This window comes from Saccopteryx bilineata, chromosome 5 (assembly GCF_036850765.1).
Source record: "Saccopteryx bilineata isolate mSacBil1 chromosome 5, mSacBil1_pri_phased_curated, whole genome shotgun sequence".
Taxonomy (NCBI): Eukaryota; Metazoa; Chordata; class Mammalia; order Chiroptera; family Emballonuridae; genus Saccopteryx; species Saccopteryx bilineata.
This window is the reverse complement of record NC_089494.1, coordinates 172653662-172669498: the sequence shown is the minus strand read 5'-3', so window position 1 is coordinate 172669498 and position 15837 is coordinate 172653662. Positions and strand designations below refer to the sequence as shown.

Genomic DNA, 15837 nt, shown 5'->3' with positions numbered 1-15837 from the left:
GGCCATGCCAGTCAAGATGTGGACGGTACAGAGGAAAGTTCAGTGTGTTCTGTGGCTCACTATATTCGAATCCATGACCAAAGTGCAACGTGAATATCGGTGTGTTTATAACGAAGCACCACCACATAGGAATAACATTACTCGGTGGGATAAGCAGTTGAAGGAAACTGGCAGTTTAGTGGAGAAGCCCCATTCTGGTAGGCCATCAGTCAGTGACGAGTCTGTAGAGGCTATACGGGATAGCTACCTAAAGCGCCCTAAAAATTTTGTGCGTGAGCCCACATCGAACTGCACTGAATAGGTATGAAACTGGGAGAGTTTTTCTTTTATTTGGTGCAGATTTCACATTTCTATCATCTTTTGTTGCTTTCCTGTGACCGGTCAAAAGTGCAGCATGACTCTACGGACACACTGTACATCTGAACTCTATGATGTGAGCTCACATAACTCACCATCAGAAAACCCAACAAATGCCTCTGTAATGACAATGAAGCTGAACTGCCCTTGCCCTTGCCACCCCTGGGATCACCAGGAGAAGAAGTATGTTATGCAAAGTGCACATAATATCAAGTCACCTCACAATAAGGGTGCAGCAGGCAAATGTATTCCTTGATCACCAACTAGCCATAAACTCCGCGCTGGACGTCAGGCATTCACAGGTTTGCCTTGTGCCCTAACACTCATTTAAGGTTCAACTTTGTTGAGAAAAATCAATGGAAGATCCATTCCAGAACAGAAGCAGTCATGTATGTGTGCGTATGTGCAGTCTTCCTTCAACAGTATTTTAAAATTCCACATCATGTTATAAAAGGAAAAAAAATTAATGCCTTTTATATTGCCATTCTCATCTATAACTATAAATGATGGTGGTAAAGACCAAAAATTAAGCGCTATTGCAAAGGAATTTTACAGTTTAATTCACTACCACATCCCCAGTGTTTATAGTAATGCCCAGTGTGCATGGCACTAAATATATATGAAATTAACTAATAGTATTAGCCATGTGCAATATAGACATGCATGCTTTCAATGAGCAGAGAGGATTTTTACTTAGGAAAGCACATAATACAGTATAAATAAATAAAAACTATCAACAACCCCAACAGCAAAAGGTAGAATATGCTGAAAAGGAAACAGATTCTGCAACAAAATATCACATAACAAGAGGAAAGGCCAGCAAATCTGTGAAATCATAAACTTCCTTGAGCCCATTACAGAGCTGAGGTCCTAAAGCAGTGACGTAAATGGATTCTAAAAAGTGACAAGTCCCACCAAGAAAAGACAAGACACGTGAACTACTCCCTTTAGTACAGCATGGGAGGAAGAGGAAGCTGCAATAAATGTAGAAAGGGAGAAACAGCTGAAATGTTTTTAAACTCTGAAAGGCTGAGCAAGGTAGTGTGACTGGTTAGTTAGTCTAAGTGGGAGCCCAGGCACAAAGCGTTCTGCCCTCACTCACAGTCAGGCCTAGAACTCAGAGAAAGGTCAGGAACAGGTCTGGAGGAGCTCTCCTCAGTGGGGCACAGGCATCCAACTCTCCCATCTCCCTGTATCCTTGGCTCACTTAACAAAAGCCTTAAGCTGACAGAGAAGGGCAGGAAAGCCTCCCAGGGTCCGCTTTCCCTGGGGGAGGGGTAGAAGCAAGTAAGGTCTGCCAAAGGGAAGGGGTGGAGGAAACTCGTGGCTCAGGATCCTGGCCTGATGCAAACCAGAGATCTGCTAACGCGTGTGAGGATGCAGAAAGCCCCCCAAACCCTCCCAGGCTCAAAGTAGAGATGGCTCCCATGGTACTAGCTATGTACCCTAACTGAAGAGTAAAGAAAAAATGTAATAATGCCAAGTTGTAAAGCTGACTGAATCAAGGATGAATTTCCTCTGTTAGGTACTGTGTGGTAAAATTACTGGTAAAATAAAAAATTATTGACTCTCAAGCCTCCTGTGGGTTACACTGATGAGGATATTTCCTTCGTTGTACATACACAGTGCCCCCCCCCCCCAACACCTAACACAGCGATGTACACATACAGGACACTGTTAAAGAATTTACAATACAGATAGTCCTCCGTACCACCACCACCTATTTTTCGGAAGATGTGGTTATGCAATGGACAGAATTATTCTCTGCTGATTCCCTCTTTGGCCTTCTCTTACCCGTTCTTGCAGAAGCTCCACAACTTGCTGCACACAGTCATTGACATCACAGGAGTCTGTTTTCAGCACCAACTCAGGGGCCTCTGGTTTCTCATATTCAGAATCAATCCCAGTGAAACCTGCAACAGGCACCAGATATAAAGGAGGGTGGAAATTAAAAATAATTTACACTTGTTTCATCAGCACCAGTCTCTGCTATGTTGAAGTTAATATTTATGCTGCTACAGGTTTAGAGTATGAAACGCCCTTGGGAGAAGATTTCTAATTAAACTTTGTTTCTTCTTGAACATCTACAGTTGAATGTCATTATGCACAGTAATTGTCTTTAGGGAAGTTGCTATAAACACTAAATTAGTGAATACTGAAGCACTGTTTGGGAGAATATGGAGTTAGGTTCCTATGAGCCTTTGGCAACAAAACCTTTGTCAACTGATTAATCTATAACTCTGTTTTACATGTGTTTCTGTTTAATGCAGCTTATTTAATATATATTGTTCATTCATGAACACTGAACTCATGGCCAACAGCAGTCTAACTCATGCTTAAAGAAAAGAGTGTATGTGATCCATATTTCTCCGTGGGACACATGGCAGCGTTCCTGCACTTAGGGAACATTAGACCTCATATTTCAGCACTATGGCTGAGGGCCATCTTTAACAGCAAAATCGTCAACAACAACAAAAAAGCACAAAAAATGCAAAAACCATGGCACTAAATAAGCCACAAAAGGATATTTCTTTACAGTACAACAAGGGAAACACAAAGGTCAAATGTCACCTTGTTCGACTCCAGTTAGGAATACATGGCTCGTGTGACCACAACTGACTGCCAAATGCCCTAAGTACGCATGTGAGGTTACCAATAAATGGTAGGGAAAGCCGCTCTACAAACAGGCGTCTTTCATTAATGAGGACCAACTACATTTCTGGTCACCTCTTTTTTTCTTTTTAAATGCCTAACCTGCCTGTGGAGACAGAGGAATCGAATCCAAGTGATCCGGAGCACCTCATTTCTCCGCAGGAATACAGAATACATTACCTGAGCCCTGGGCATAAAACTAAAATTGACAAGCTTTTTTCTTCTCAATGCAGAAACCAACATGCAGGCTTCTTTCATCACCAGATTAAGTGTTCAGGCAAGACAATTTAATTACTATTTAGCTTAAGCAAAGTACAAATCAGGAAGGTAAACGTGTTATATCACAAAACATACTTCACAATCAAATGCAATCAACTGAGTTATCAACAACTATTTAGGTTTTCTCATTGCTAAGAAAAGAAACAATATATGATGTTTCCCTAGAATGGGCGAGCTGAGCTGAGGTATGCTTTCCTGTCTTACACTCTGACACCACCCATGCGCAAGTCATTCAAGGCCTGTCGGCTTTGGAATGCTTAGGTCAATTTAAAATAATTAAGAGCTGCAGTTCTCAAGAGAGGTCTCAAATATACACTACGAGTCTACAGCCCTCTTATTTCATTTTTTTCTATTTCGTATTTCTAAGTATCACATGTAGTCCTGGAACCAGGATATTCAGCTCATGCTCCGGTCACTACAAACCCAGTATGCAGAGACAGGAACTGAACCTCTTTGAGCATCTTTCCCCAACAAAAACCATCTTAACAGCTCGTCTTCATCAGCCTTTTCATGTGAAGGAAATAAAAGACAGTGAGGGTACTGGAATTCAAGGGAAAACGTTAATTGCTCTCTGATTCTTCTGGAGCCAGGATCCAAGAGCATTCACTGCTTTGCTTGGTGGTGTCAGTACAGTCCCGTGTTTTACAGATACCACTTTTGATGGACTGCCGTCCTCCCAAGAAAGGGCTTGTTTAGTTCACTGTTTGCAGCTCCTGAAAGGACAGCCTTCTACACAGACTAATCACTAAGCCTACTAACTACACAGAACTAAAGCTACATACACCTTCTGAACTTAGAAGTTCCTCTATCACGTGCAAGCTTCCTGAAACAACTACATGCGTTAATTTCTAAGCCCATCAGTTGAGACCTAAAGCTTAAGAATTAAAAACTAAGCCTGTTGACTACAACTAAAGTAAAGCAGTCCTAAATCTGCTTTACCAGTATTCCCAGCAGTATTTAGTACTGAGTCACAATGACTGGGGAAAATAATTCTGGTTTAAACACTTGGTAAGGTCTGATTCTCAATTCTCATATGTACTTAGACACTGGAATCACTGGTCCCATTCCAACGAGATTCTGATTTCATTGGTTTAGGAACAAACAGCCTTGCCACTTTTATAAGAAAAAGTTTATTTAGAAAATTATAGCCTGACCAGGTGGTGGCACAGTGGATAGAGCGTCGGAATGGGACGGAGAGGACCCAGGTTCGAAACCCCAAGGTCACCGTCTTTCATCTGGTTTGAGCACAGCTCACCAGCTTGAACCCAAGGTCGCTGGCTTGAGCAAGGGGTCACTCAGTCTGCTGTAGCCCCCAGTCAAGGCACGTATGAGAAAGCAATCAATGAACAACCAAGGTGCCGCAACGAAGAATTGATGCTTCTCATCTCTCTCCCTTCCTATGTGTCCCTCTCTCTGTCTCTGTAACAGAAAAAAAGAAAATTACATATAGAAGAAGAGATTTATAGAAGAAATCAGCTTTAGGAAACAAGCTACAGAGGCAAAAGAAGGGCCCTGAGAGCTCAGTAGAGAGAAGTGTAAAGGTAACACAACTTTGGGGGTGGAGAGGGAAGACTAGAGGAAAGCTCAGCACAGGATTTCTTTCCCTTTTTTCTTTTTTTTCTTTTTTTTTTTTTTTAGTGAGAGACAGACAGAGAGAGAGATGAGAAGCATCAACTCATAGCTGCATCATTTTAGTTGTTCAGTGACTGCTTTCTCATATGTGCCTTGACCATGAGGCTCCCGCTGAGCCAGTGACCGCTTGCTCAAGCGTCAGGCACAGGATTTTCAAAAGTTCCCCAGGTAATGCTAATGTGCAGCAAAGTTTGACAATCAGTATGTTAGAAAACTTGGGCCTGACCTTGGTGGCGCAGTGGATAAAGTGTCAACCTGGAACCCTGAGGTCACCGGTTCAAAACCCTGGGCTTGCCTGGTCAAGGCACATATGGGAGTTGATGCTTCCTGCTCCCCCCCCCTTCTCTTTCTTTCTCTCTCTTCTCTAAAATGAATAAAGTCTTAAAAAATTCTTTTAAATAATAATAAAATTTTCTAAAAAAAAGAAAACAGCTTAACAGTTTAAAAGTTGAGGAATTCTCTTCCTACGCAAATTTATTCCTTAAGTTATTATAATACACATCCAATGTAAGAAAAACATTTATATTTAAGTAGTTAATAATGACTTGAGCAGTAATCATGATGATCTAGGTACTGAATAGCTGACAGAGGGATACATTTACAGTTCAGTAAATGCCAAACAACCTGTAAAACCCTGAGCTCTGCCGAATGCACGCACTTTCTCCTGTCCATGAATGTTTATCATCATGCTCAGAAGCAGCAATGATAGGGAACTTCTGAAGCACCGTGTAAGGAGTAATTATTACAAACAACTCTACAATCAGGAACTCGAGCACTATGGCAAACCTAAAATAAATGTGCGTACACACGCATACCCACGTACATATTTGAACCTGAGGAACATTTTATCAATGTCTACACAGGAACTGAAAAGCACTCGGGAAATTAAACAAGTAACACATAGAAAAATACACTAATACACACACACTGTAATTATATATAGAATGCAAACTGTAAGTGACTCAAAGTATTTTGGATGCAGTCTTATTCATCTTTGCATCCCAAGCACCAAATAAATACCTTGCAAATAGAAGGCATGATAAGTGTGTGCTGAGTATCCGCTTTCCACTCCCCATTCTAATCCATCCATCAAGCATTTACTAAGTGTTTGCCAGGTATTACACTTGGGGCCAAGCACTGTGCTAACTTCTAACAATATAAAAAAATTCAAGGGCAGACAAATCTACCTCCCTCAATGATTCATCTTTGCAAAAACAACAAAAACCACAATTAAAATAAGTAAAAGATTTAGACTTCAGGATCCTGGACACATCATTTTGCTTCTGTTTGTCAAAACTCTATTACAATAAACTGAAGTAAAAACTGGTCATCCACAGAGAGAGAGTGATATAGTAGTTAAAGGGTAAAACTGGTTTCTCTCTCATTGTCATAAATTATTCAGGCCAGACAGCCTGTGCTTTCTGAGTCAAGAAAATGCCAGTTTAATAGGCGAAACTGGGTCTCCAGGGTGGCACGACTGGATAATGGCCTTGAGCAAAGACCCAGATTTCCCACAGCAGGTGGATTTTGACCCAACCACTAAAGTCTGCCCATGTCCAAAACACAGAAGAGCCCAAAATAGCAAGTATTTTTCTTTCATTCCACCTTTTCCTTTTCAGGGCTAGGAGCTGAATGCCAAAAATCTATAACTCACAAGCTCCTGGAACTCCCAAAGCAGTCTCGGGCTATCGCACTCCCTGTGGGGAAGGTAAACAAAAGTTACCTGCAAGAATCACTGACTCCTAAACCAGGCTGACTGAGTCATCTATCTCTGATTTTTTTAACACTGCCATGTCCTCCATTTCTGTTAACAACAGAACAAGACTAATGTCAAAGGATGTCTAGAAGGTAAATAATATGATTGGTATCAAAGGCTGCAGCTAACAGGTTCTAATGTCTCCCTCTACATCCATACGCTCATCACAGCTGGAACGCTTGGAGCAGACCATAAAACCTAAAGAGCAAAATGTATATGTTTTGATGGAATCAGTGATATATTAATTCAATCTAATCCAACAATTGTGCACAGAATGAATAAGCAATCATTCCAACCACCATAATATTAATAAGAACAAGACATTGTCCTTGCTCTCAAGATGCTTATAATTCAGGCATTTTCCTCCCTGGCTCTGAACTTCCCTACATTATCAATGGAAGTAAGAGTTGAAGTGGCAGTAGCTAGCCATTGATATTCCTCTAATGCAGGGGTCCCCAAACTTTTTACACAGGGGGCCAGTTCACTGTCCCTCAGACCATTGGAGGGCCAGACTATAAAAAAAAACTATGAACAAATCCCTATGCACACTGCACATATCTTATTTTAAAGTAAAAAAAAAAATGAGAACAAATACAATATTTAAAATAAAGAACAAGTAAATTTAAATCAACAAACTGACCAGTAAGTATTTCAATGGGCACTATGCTCCTCTCACTGACCACCAGTGAAAGAGGTGCCCCTTCCGGAAGTGTGGTGGGGGCCGGATAAATGGCCTCAGGGGGCCGCATGTGGCCCGTGGGCCGTAGTTTGGGGACCCCTGCTCTAATGCTAGGCACCTAATGACATCAAGTAGGTTTCCACCAGCCCCCAAAATGCCAACCCTCTAAAATTCTGTCTTCTGATTAGCAACAACCCGATCAGCAGCAGTCACTATGCGCATACAGTGCCAGGCACCGCTGCCAGGCCTGAGAGCTGCAACAGCAGGAGACCGATTTCTCTTTAAGGGGCTCCGAGTCGTTGGAATACTCCCAATCTCTTAGAAAAGATCAGTCTCAGACATAGTAAGACAAAATACCGAAGCAAAGAGAAACTGGGGAAAAAAACATTACTCACCTTTAATTTCTCCAGCCCGTGCTTTTTTATAGAGTCCTTTGACATCCCTCTGTTCACAAACATGCAGAGGGGCATCAACAAATACTTCAAAGAAAGGCAAACTGGCGCCCTCATGGATCTGCCTTGCATTGTTGCGATCCTTAGGAAAAAAACAGGTACAGAAACATTAAAAAGTGCTCATACAAATGAAAGGTACTACGTGAATACCGCGGATGAGTAAAATAATATATTAGATAAAATTTATATTTCTAAAATTTAAACAAAAAAGTCCATGAGGTTATTAGGTTAACATTTCTATTCTTCATAACAACTTAAAAGGGCATACTAGTCTTAAAAGTAGAGCTATTGGGGGAATTGCAGGAGGGAAAACAATGGATGCTTAATCAAGACTTTCCCTTTAATTTTATGAGGAATCTGAGCCAGAGCCCAGCTCAAACGCAGGTGTCATCGGGCCTCTCCCTAATACCGTTCAACCTCAGCCTGAGCAGGCATGAGAGCAACTTCACTATTCAAAACTCTGAGGCCAGTTTATGCCTTTGCCAGATGCAAACCCTCATCTCTACCTGGATGTCTGGGTTTAAGCCTTTGCCATCTCACCGGAAGACACACCCCTACTCTTCTAGCCAAGGCAAGGTGCTCCCGCACAACACACCTCCAAGGGGACATGCTCCAGGAGCCTTCCATGCATGCCCAGTCTGTGGGCCCTTGCTTCCCCTGGCTTCCCAGAGTCCCCACCATGTACCTCTGTCATAGATCTTATTCTGATATATTAAAATAATTTCATTAGCTTTATAACCACAGTGTCTGGTAGAGTGACTATTAAATTATGACCTTACTTCTCCAGCTGTCTGTTTAAGTGAAGGTGTTCCTGAGTTTCTGTCAATGACTCTTCTCTCATTCTATATACTCTTCTGTATACTCAGCTTTATCTAGGTTTCAACTATGGAAGTTAATGATTCCTAAACTGTATCTCAATTCTACTTTCCTGAGCTCCAGACCCAGTGACCATCTCCACTTAGACATCCCATTAGCACTTCAAATCTAATCCACCTAAAATGAAATACTCCACTTCTCCCTTCCTCCCCTGTATTTTCTAACTCAATCATACCATCTTTATTCAGAAAGCAATAATCAACCAGGCACCAAGTCCTTGCTGCTACTACTGGTTCAACAGCCCTTCAATATGTCCCCATCTTTTCTATTCCCGTGGCTAGTGCTCAAATTTACTCCAAAAGCCTCCTAACTAGCCTCCTACCGCTAGGCCATTCTCATTCCGGGCTTCAAGGATGATCTCCCTAAGACGCAAACTCCATGAGACTACTACCCAGTATAACCTCAAACTGTTACCTACCCGCGGGTACAATCCTGCACCGTCCAGAGTTCATCAGAAGACCTCTACGAATCAGTTACCCTTACATTTACCCTACATAGCAATTTTACCAAACTACCAAGAGTCCCCCAAAGACCAAACACCCTCACATTTTCATGCTTTTGTAAACACTGTACTGTCTCCTCCGTCTGAAACAGCTTCCTCCCTCCAGTCTAACTGGTATACTGATTCACCCTTCGTAACTCATTTCAAGCTCCTCCTCTATGAATCTTCCTTAGCACCTTTTATGTACATTTACCTAATCATTTCCTCAAGATATTATAACTGTTCGCATCTGTGTGTTCCTACAAGACTACCTACCATACCAACTACTTAAGCATAGGAATAATCGAGTTTATTTTAGAACCAAGGTGCTCAAGTTCAGTGGTGACATGCAAAAATACACATATCCTATATTATATGATTCAATCCAAACAGTGTCATAGATTCTTTTTTTTTTTTTTTTTTTTTTTTTTGCATTTTTCTGAAGCTAGAAACAGGGAGAGACAGTCAGACAGACTCCCGCATGCACCCGACCGGGATCCACCCGGCACACACACCAGGGGCGACGCTCTGTCCACCAGGGGGCGATGCTCTGCCCATCCTGGGCGTCGCCATGTTGCGACCCTCCTGGGTGTTGCCATGTTGCGACCAGAGCCACTCTAGCGCCTGGGGCAGAGGCCACAGAGCCATCCCCAGCGCCCGGGCCATCTTTGCTCCAATGGAGCCCTGGCTGCGGGAGGGGAAGAGAGAGACAGAGAGGAAGGCGCGGCGGAGGGGTGGAGAAGCAAATGGGCGCTTCTCCTATGTGCCCTGGCCGGGAATCGAACCCGGGTCCTCCACACGCTAGGCCGATGCTCTACCGCTGAGCCAACCGGCCAGGGCCCATAGATTCTGATATGCCCTAAGCACAGTCCAAACTCTATTCTTAAAGCTCTGAGAGATGATTTCAACAAAAGTTTTGCTCCACACTATAGAAACAAGGGGGCCGAAAAGCAGATCACCAAACACTGCCATACACCCTGCTCTCCAAATCAGGTGTTACTGATTTCTCCTTTTCCAACAGTTGCAAAGATTCCCAGAAGGTAAAAGAATACTACAGTTATTTCATAACTATAAAACTCATTTATACCCAAGGATTCAGGAACTCTAAACACCTCACATTCTGCTTATACACTTCATTATCAACATACTTTAAAATTATATATTGACACAGATATCAACACTTCAGGAAGAAAAGAAGCTACTCCCACACAAACTTTTTAGAACTCCTGCCATGATTCAATTTACTGATTAACACTCAACCTGATACTATCTATAAATCTTACAGCTCAAATTTTGTTTTGTTTTTATTTATTAAGGTCTAAGTCACCATCCAAATTTATTCATGATAGTACTAGTATTGTGTGATTACTTATTACACATACTGAATATTTAGTACACACCAGCCACTATGCTGAGAGCTTTGAATGTAATCTTCAGAGCAACCCAATGAGGCAAGCATTCGTAAACTGGCTTAGGAAGGTTAAGTGAACTAGCCACGGTCATAACAGTAACGGGCAGAGCTGAGAGTTCAGCCCGCCGTGTCTGACCTGTCTGTTCTTTGATGCACTGGCTTCCTAAGGGGCTATGCTAGCATTTAACAAACATTAAATATCTACTGAGTTCCAGGAGCAGGGCTTGGCATCAAGATTACAAAGAGAGGCCCTGGCCGGTTGGCTCAGCGGTAGAGCATCGGCCTAGCGTGCAGAGGACCCGGGTTCGATTCCCGACCAGGGCACACAGGAGAAGCGCCCATTTGCTTCTCCACCCCTCCGCCGCGCTTTCCTCTCTGTCTCTCTCTTCCCCTCCCGCAGCCAAGGCTCCATTGGAGCAAAGATGGCCCGGGCGCTGGGGATGGCTCTGTGGCCTCTGCCTCAGGCGCTAGAGTGGCTCTGGTCGCAACATGGCGATGCCCAGGATGGGCAGAGCATCGCCCCCTGGTGGGCAGAGCGTGGCCCCTGGTGGGCGTGCCAGGTGGATCCCGGTCGGGCGCATGCGGGAGTCTGTCTGGCTGTCTCTCCCTGTTTCCAGCTTCAGAAAAATGAAAAAAAAAAAAAAAAAAAAGATTACAAAGAGAAATAAGATGCAGTCCAAGTCCTCAAGGAGCAGCAAAGGACAGCAGGCAAGAGCACAGGTTCCAGGGACACTGTCCAGGTGCAAATCCTGTTCTACCACATACAGTGTGTGGCTTTGGTAATTCACACCCTTTCCTCACCTCTGCCTTCCTCATTGGGTAATGGAAACTAAATGAGTTAATTCACATAAAAGTACTTTAAAACAGTTACCAGTACAAAGTGTTTGATAAATGTTAGCTACTGTCATCGCTATTATTTTTGCTGCTGCTGCCGCCATTACCACCACCAACCAAAGAACTGGTATTTATAACAGAACAATGTGTTAAGGTACAAAAACAGTGACATCAAAAGGAGGTACCCAACAAAGCCTGAGGTTTCGAGAAGGGAAGGTATTTAGGAGGAGGAGCTACCCGAGTCTCAAACCATGAACAGGACTGAATGATGCTGAGAAGAGGGGACAGCAGGAAGGAGACGAGTGCATTTCAAGAGGGGAAACAAAACTCTTGCAGTAAGAAACGTGATTTTTTCACTTGGCCTGTGGTGGCACAGTGGGTAAAGCATCAAGCTAGAATGCTGAGATCACCAAATCAAAACCCTGGGCTTACCGGGTCAAGGGACATACAACAAGCAATCAATGAACTAAAGTGAAACAACTAGCAGTTGATGTGGCTTGCTCCTCACCTCCTCTCTGTAAAATCAATAAATAAAATCTTAAGAAAATAAATGTGAGTTAAAAAAATTTTTTTTCAGAGAAACACAAAAAAGTGCATCAGTGCTGCTATGGTCTCTCAGATAAGAGGAATATGATGAGATGAGACTCAAGAATTCTGGTAGGACACATGTTAAGAAAAATGATTTTCCCTGGTGGTGTCTGATACCTGCTGAATATTTTCTACAGACGTACTGAATTGAAGAGTCAGATTGAAACGATTTGGTCATTGACTTAAAACCAACAATTTTGGTTACACTTTGGGGTATGGGGGAGGTTTTATTAAAAATGAGTTTACTCAGAAAATCACAGCACAAAAATGTTGTAGGTTAATTAATTTAGATTTAGCCTCATAGAATGTGTTACTATTTAAACTACATATTTGCTTTCCTAATAACATATTCCTAATAAATGTAATTAGCACAAATCACAAACCTGAGTATAAGGCGATATAAAACTTGTGATGCATACTAAGCCAGCATCTGCAAACAGCTTAGCAACCTCCGCAATGCGTCGGACATTCTCTTCTCTGTCTTCAGGACTAAAGCCGAGATTTTTATTGAGACCTTGACGAATGTTGTCGCCATCTAAAGTATAGCATGGAATACCATGGCAAACCAAGTACTCCTCCAAAGCCATGCTCACAGTGGTCTTCCCTGCTCCAGATAAGCCTGAAATTATACAGTTCACACAGATTCCATACATAAAAGTTAGAAGGATAACTACTTACTACTAATAAAGAAGTTTAATACAGGTTTAATTACATTCATTATTCACAGCAGTCTCTCAGTAACAATCATATAGGTATTTCTCCATAAGATTTACCCCTAAGCTAGAAAAACATCTATAGTTTAAATATAAGCATGTATGTTTTTAATAACTTTTATCAAAGGTATGTAAGAAATCATGGATGAACTTCAAAGAGCTTAACCAATTTTATTATGAGGCAAGGTTGGGTAGATACTTGCTTTGTCTTCTTGTTACCACTATTCTAAAGCTGCATGCCTATTTTAAAACAAAGTTATATGTCCAAATTATTTCTAACAAGAAAAAGAAAGGACAAAAGTAAGTGAAATATTATTAAGTTACATGTATTATTCCAGGATTATCACCTTTCACAGATAAAAGTATCTGGGAATCCAATTTATAATTAACCTTGAAAGAGTATCTTCATTTCAACTCACTTTCCTCCACCAATGATGCTGATTCACTAAACAATGAGAAGGAAAGGAGAAGGAAGGCGAGAGCACATTTATGCGCTAATACTCGCCACCCTGGTGAATGTGTAATTACAGAATTCAGAACTAAGGCAGCTCTGAGGCAAGAGCTGTATTCTGAAGTCTAACTTACTGCTGCTCTTGAAGAAAGTCATGGTAATATGGAAGGCTAACTGAGAAAAAAAATAGAAAAGAGTATGTTGAGAGGATCAATACAGTTACCTGTTTTATACATGAAAAACCTGTATTAATATGAGTATATGTTGGAGACTGCAAGCTGACAGGGTCCTTGCGATTTAGATTTTCGGGGGACAGAGGTGTGGGGGACTGGCAGTAAGCTGACAGTCTGCCCAACCCCCCACCTCACTTGCTTACGTTGCTAAGGTTAAGTTCTCCTCCACATCTCCATGTTAGCTGTGTTTCTAATCATCCTATCCCCCATGTCCCTCAGAGAGAATGGAGGCAGTTTTCTTTTTATCCTTTGTTTTGTGAAGTTAAGATGTTATGTATGGTGGGGCTTTTCTGCACTGGGAAGAATTCTTAGGTTGCCTTGGAAATGTGACTTTGTATCAGAGATCTCTTTGATTTGCTAATGACTTTACTCTGCCCTATAAATAAAGCGATTTAGAGGTAGAGATTCACACTCTTGCAAGCTATCGGCATTGCAGAGACCTCCCGATTCCATCCTTTTTCTGAGTTTATTTCTTCATTCGCACGGTTCTCACCCAGGACCTGGACAACTACTAGCTGCGTTGGTCTGCAGCAAGTATAGCAGATTATATTTCCAAAGATGGCCACAACAGATATTCTCATCCTGCAAGGTCTTCTACAAAGTGATGTTGCCAATTAAGGTATAGCTTCAATCCCTGCCATTGAATCTGGGCTGTCTTTATTTATGCCTTACTTTTGGGCAAAAAATGTAGTAAAACAATGAGATATCTCCTCAAACCTATCAGAAAGGCTGTTTCAACTAAATGAGCTTTAAACTAAACAAAACAGACTCATAGGTATACAGTGTGTCTTTAAAGTCATGGTGCACTTTTGATCGGTCACAGGAAAGCAGCAAAGGATGATAGAAATGTGAAATCTGCACCAAATAAAAGAAAACCCTCCCAGTTTCTGTAGGATGATGTGGCAGCAGTGCACATGCGCAGATGATGACGTAACACCATGTATACAGCGGAGCAGCCCACGGCCATGCCAGTCGAGATGTGGACGGTACAGAGGAAAGTTCAGTGTGTTCTATGGCTTGCTAAATTCAAATCCGTGACCAAAATGCAATGTGAATATCGGCGCGTTTATAATGAAGCGCCACCACATAGGAATAACATTACTCGGTGGGATAAGCAGTTGAAGGAAACTGGCAGTTTGGTGGAGAAACCCCGTTCTGGTAGCCATCAGTCAGTGACGAGTCTGTAGAGGCTATACGGGATAGCTACCTAAGGAGCCCTAAAAAATCTGTGCGTGAGCCCACATCAAACTGCACTGAATAGGTATGAAACTGGGAGAGTTTTCCTTTTATTTGGTGCAGATTTCACATTTCTATCATCTTTTGTTGCTTTCCTGTGACCGGTCAAAAGTACAACCATGACTTTACAGACACACTGTAAAGAACAAACTGAGTGTTGCCAGAGGGTTGGGTGATAGGTGAAGGGGATTAAGAGGTACAATGACATAAAAAAGTCATGAAGATGTAAAGTACAGCATAGAAAATACAGTAAATATCACAATAACTTTGTACAGTCACAGATGGTTACTAGCCTTCTCATGGTGATCACTTTCTGTCAAATCCATGTTGCATACCTGAAACAAATGTCATATTGTATGTCAACTACACCTCAATAAAAAAGAGCTTTACATTCCATAATGAAAAAAAAAAGAGTATACTAAAACGACAATGTGTGACTTCCAAGGTAGAATCAGAAAGGACTATGCAGTTCTCTTCAGACGCTTAAATTGGGAGAAGCCAGCTATGAAATACCCTGAGATCTCAAGTAGGTATTCCAAGTCATTGTCCCAGCCAGCTAAAATCCCAGCTGACAAGCGCCATCCACTGAGTCACCACACCTTGCCCAGCTGAGCCCTCAGAGGACTGCAGCCCACACCTGCACAAGTGAAAACCACCCTGCTGAGCCCGTCTGAATTCCTTACCCACAAAATGGTAAGCAAATTAAAATGGTTGTTTTATACCACTCGGTTTTGAGTATTTTGACAGCAGCAATCCTGAAACAGAGACAGAGGCTGTGGATGAGTCTCAGTTTTTTTTGCAGTTTTTTTTTTTTAACTACCAGTTGAGCAACAAGTATAAAAGGCAAAACTGAAACCTGAAAATTTAAACTTGTTACAGAATAAAGACAACCTAAATTACAATAAAAGTGTCTACTTTTACACTCATGTATTTATATTTTTTGTGTATACATTTAATTTTTAAAAAACACAAGAATTGACACTGCTGAAAATTGAATTACTGACACAGAAGGTTTTTTTTGTTTTGTTTTGTTTTTTGTATTTTTCTGAAGTTGGAAATGGGGAGGCAGACAGACTCCCGCATGTGCCCAACCAGGATCCACTGGGCATGCCCACCAGGGGGCGATGCTCTGCCCATCTGGGGCATTGCTCTGTTGCAACCAGGGCCATTCTAGCGCCTGAGGCAGAGGCCATGGAGCCATCCTCAG

The 15837-nt window shown here is 42.0% G+C and overlaps 1 protein-coding gene across 2 annotated transcripts in view; it reads right to left on the bottom strand.

Moving 5' to 3' along the window:
• PAPSS1 (3'-phosphoadenosine 5'-phosphosulfate synthase 1) overlaps positions 1 to 15837 on the bottom strand; it is a 125161-nt gene that overhangs the window by 83449 nt on the left and 25875 nt on the right. For both annotated transcript variants that reach the window (XM_066280942.1, XM_066280941.1), the window contains 3 exons: positions 12381 to 12616; positions 7751 to 7889; positions 2152 to 2270 (listed from right to left, as the gene is read on the bottom strand). In XM_066280942.1, the coding sequence (XP_066137039.1) occupies positions 2152 to 2270; positions 7751 to 7889; positions 12381 to 12616 (494 nt within the window). The remainder of the gene's footprint in view (positions 1 to 2151; positions 2271 to 7750; positions 7890 to 12380; positions 12617 to 15837) is intronic.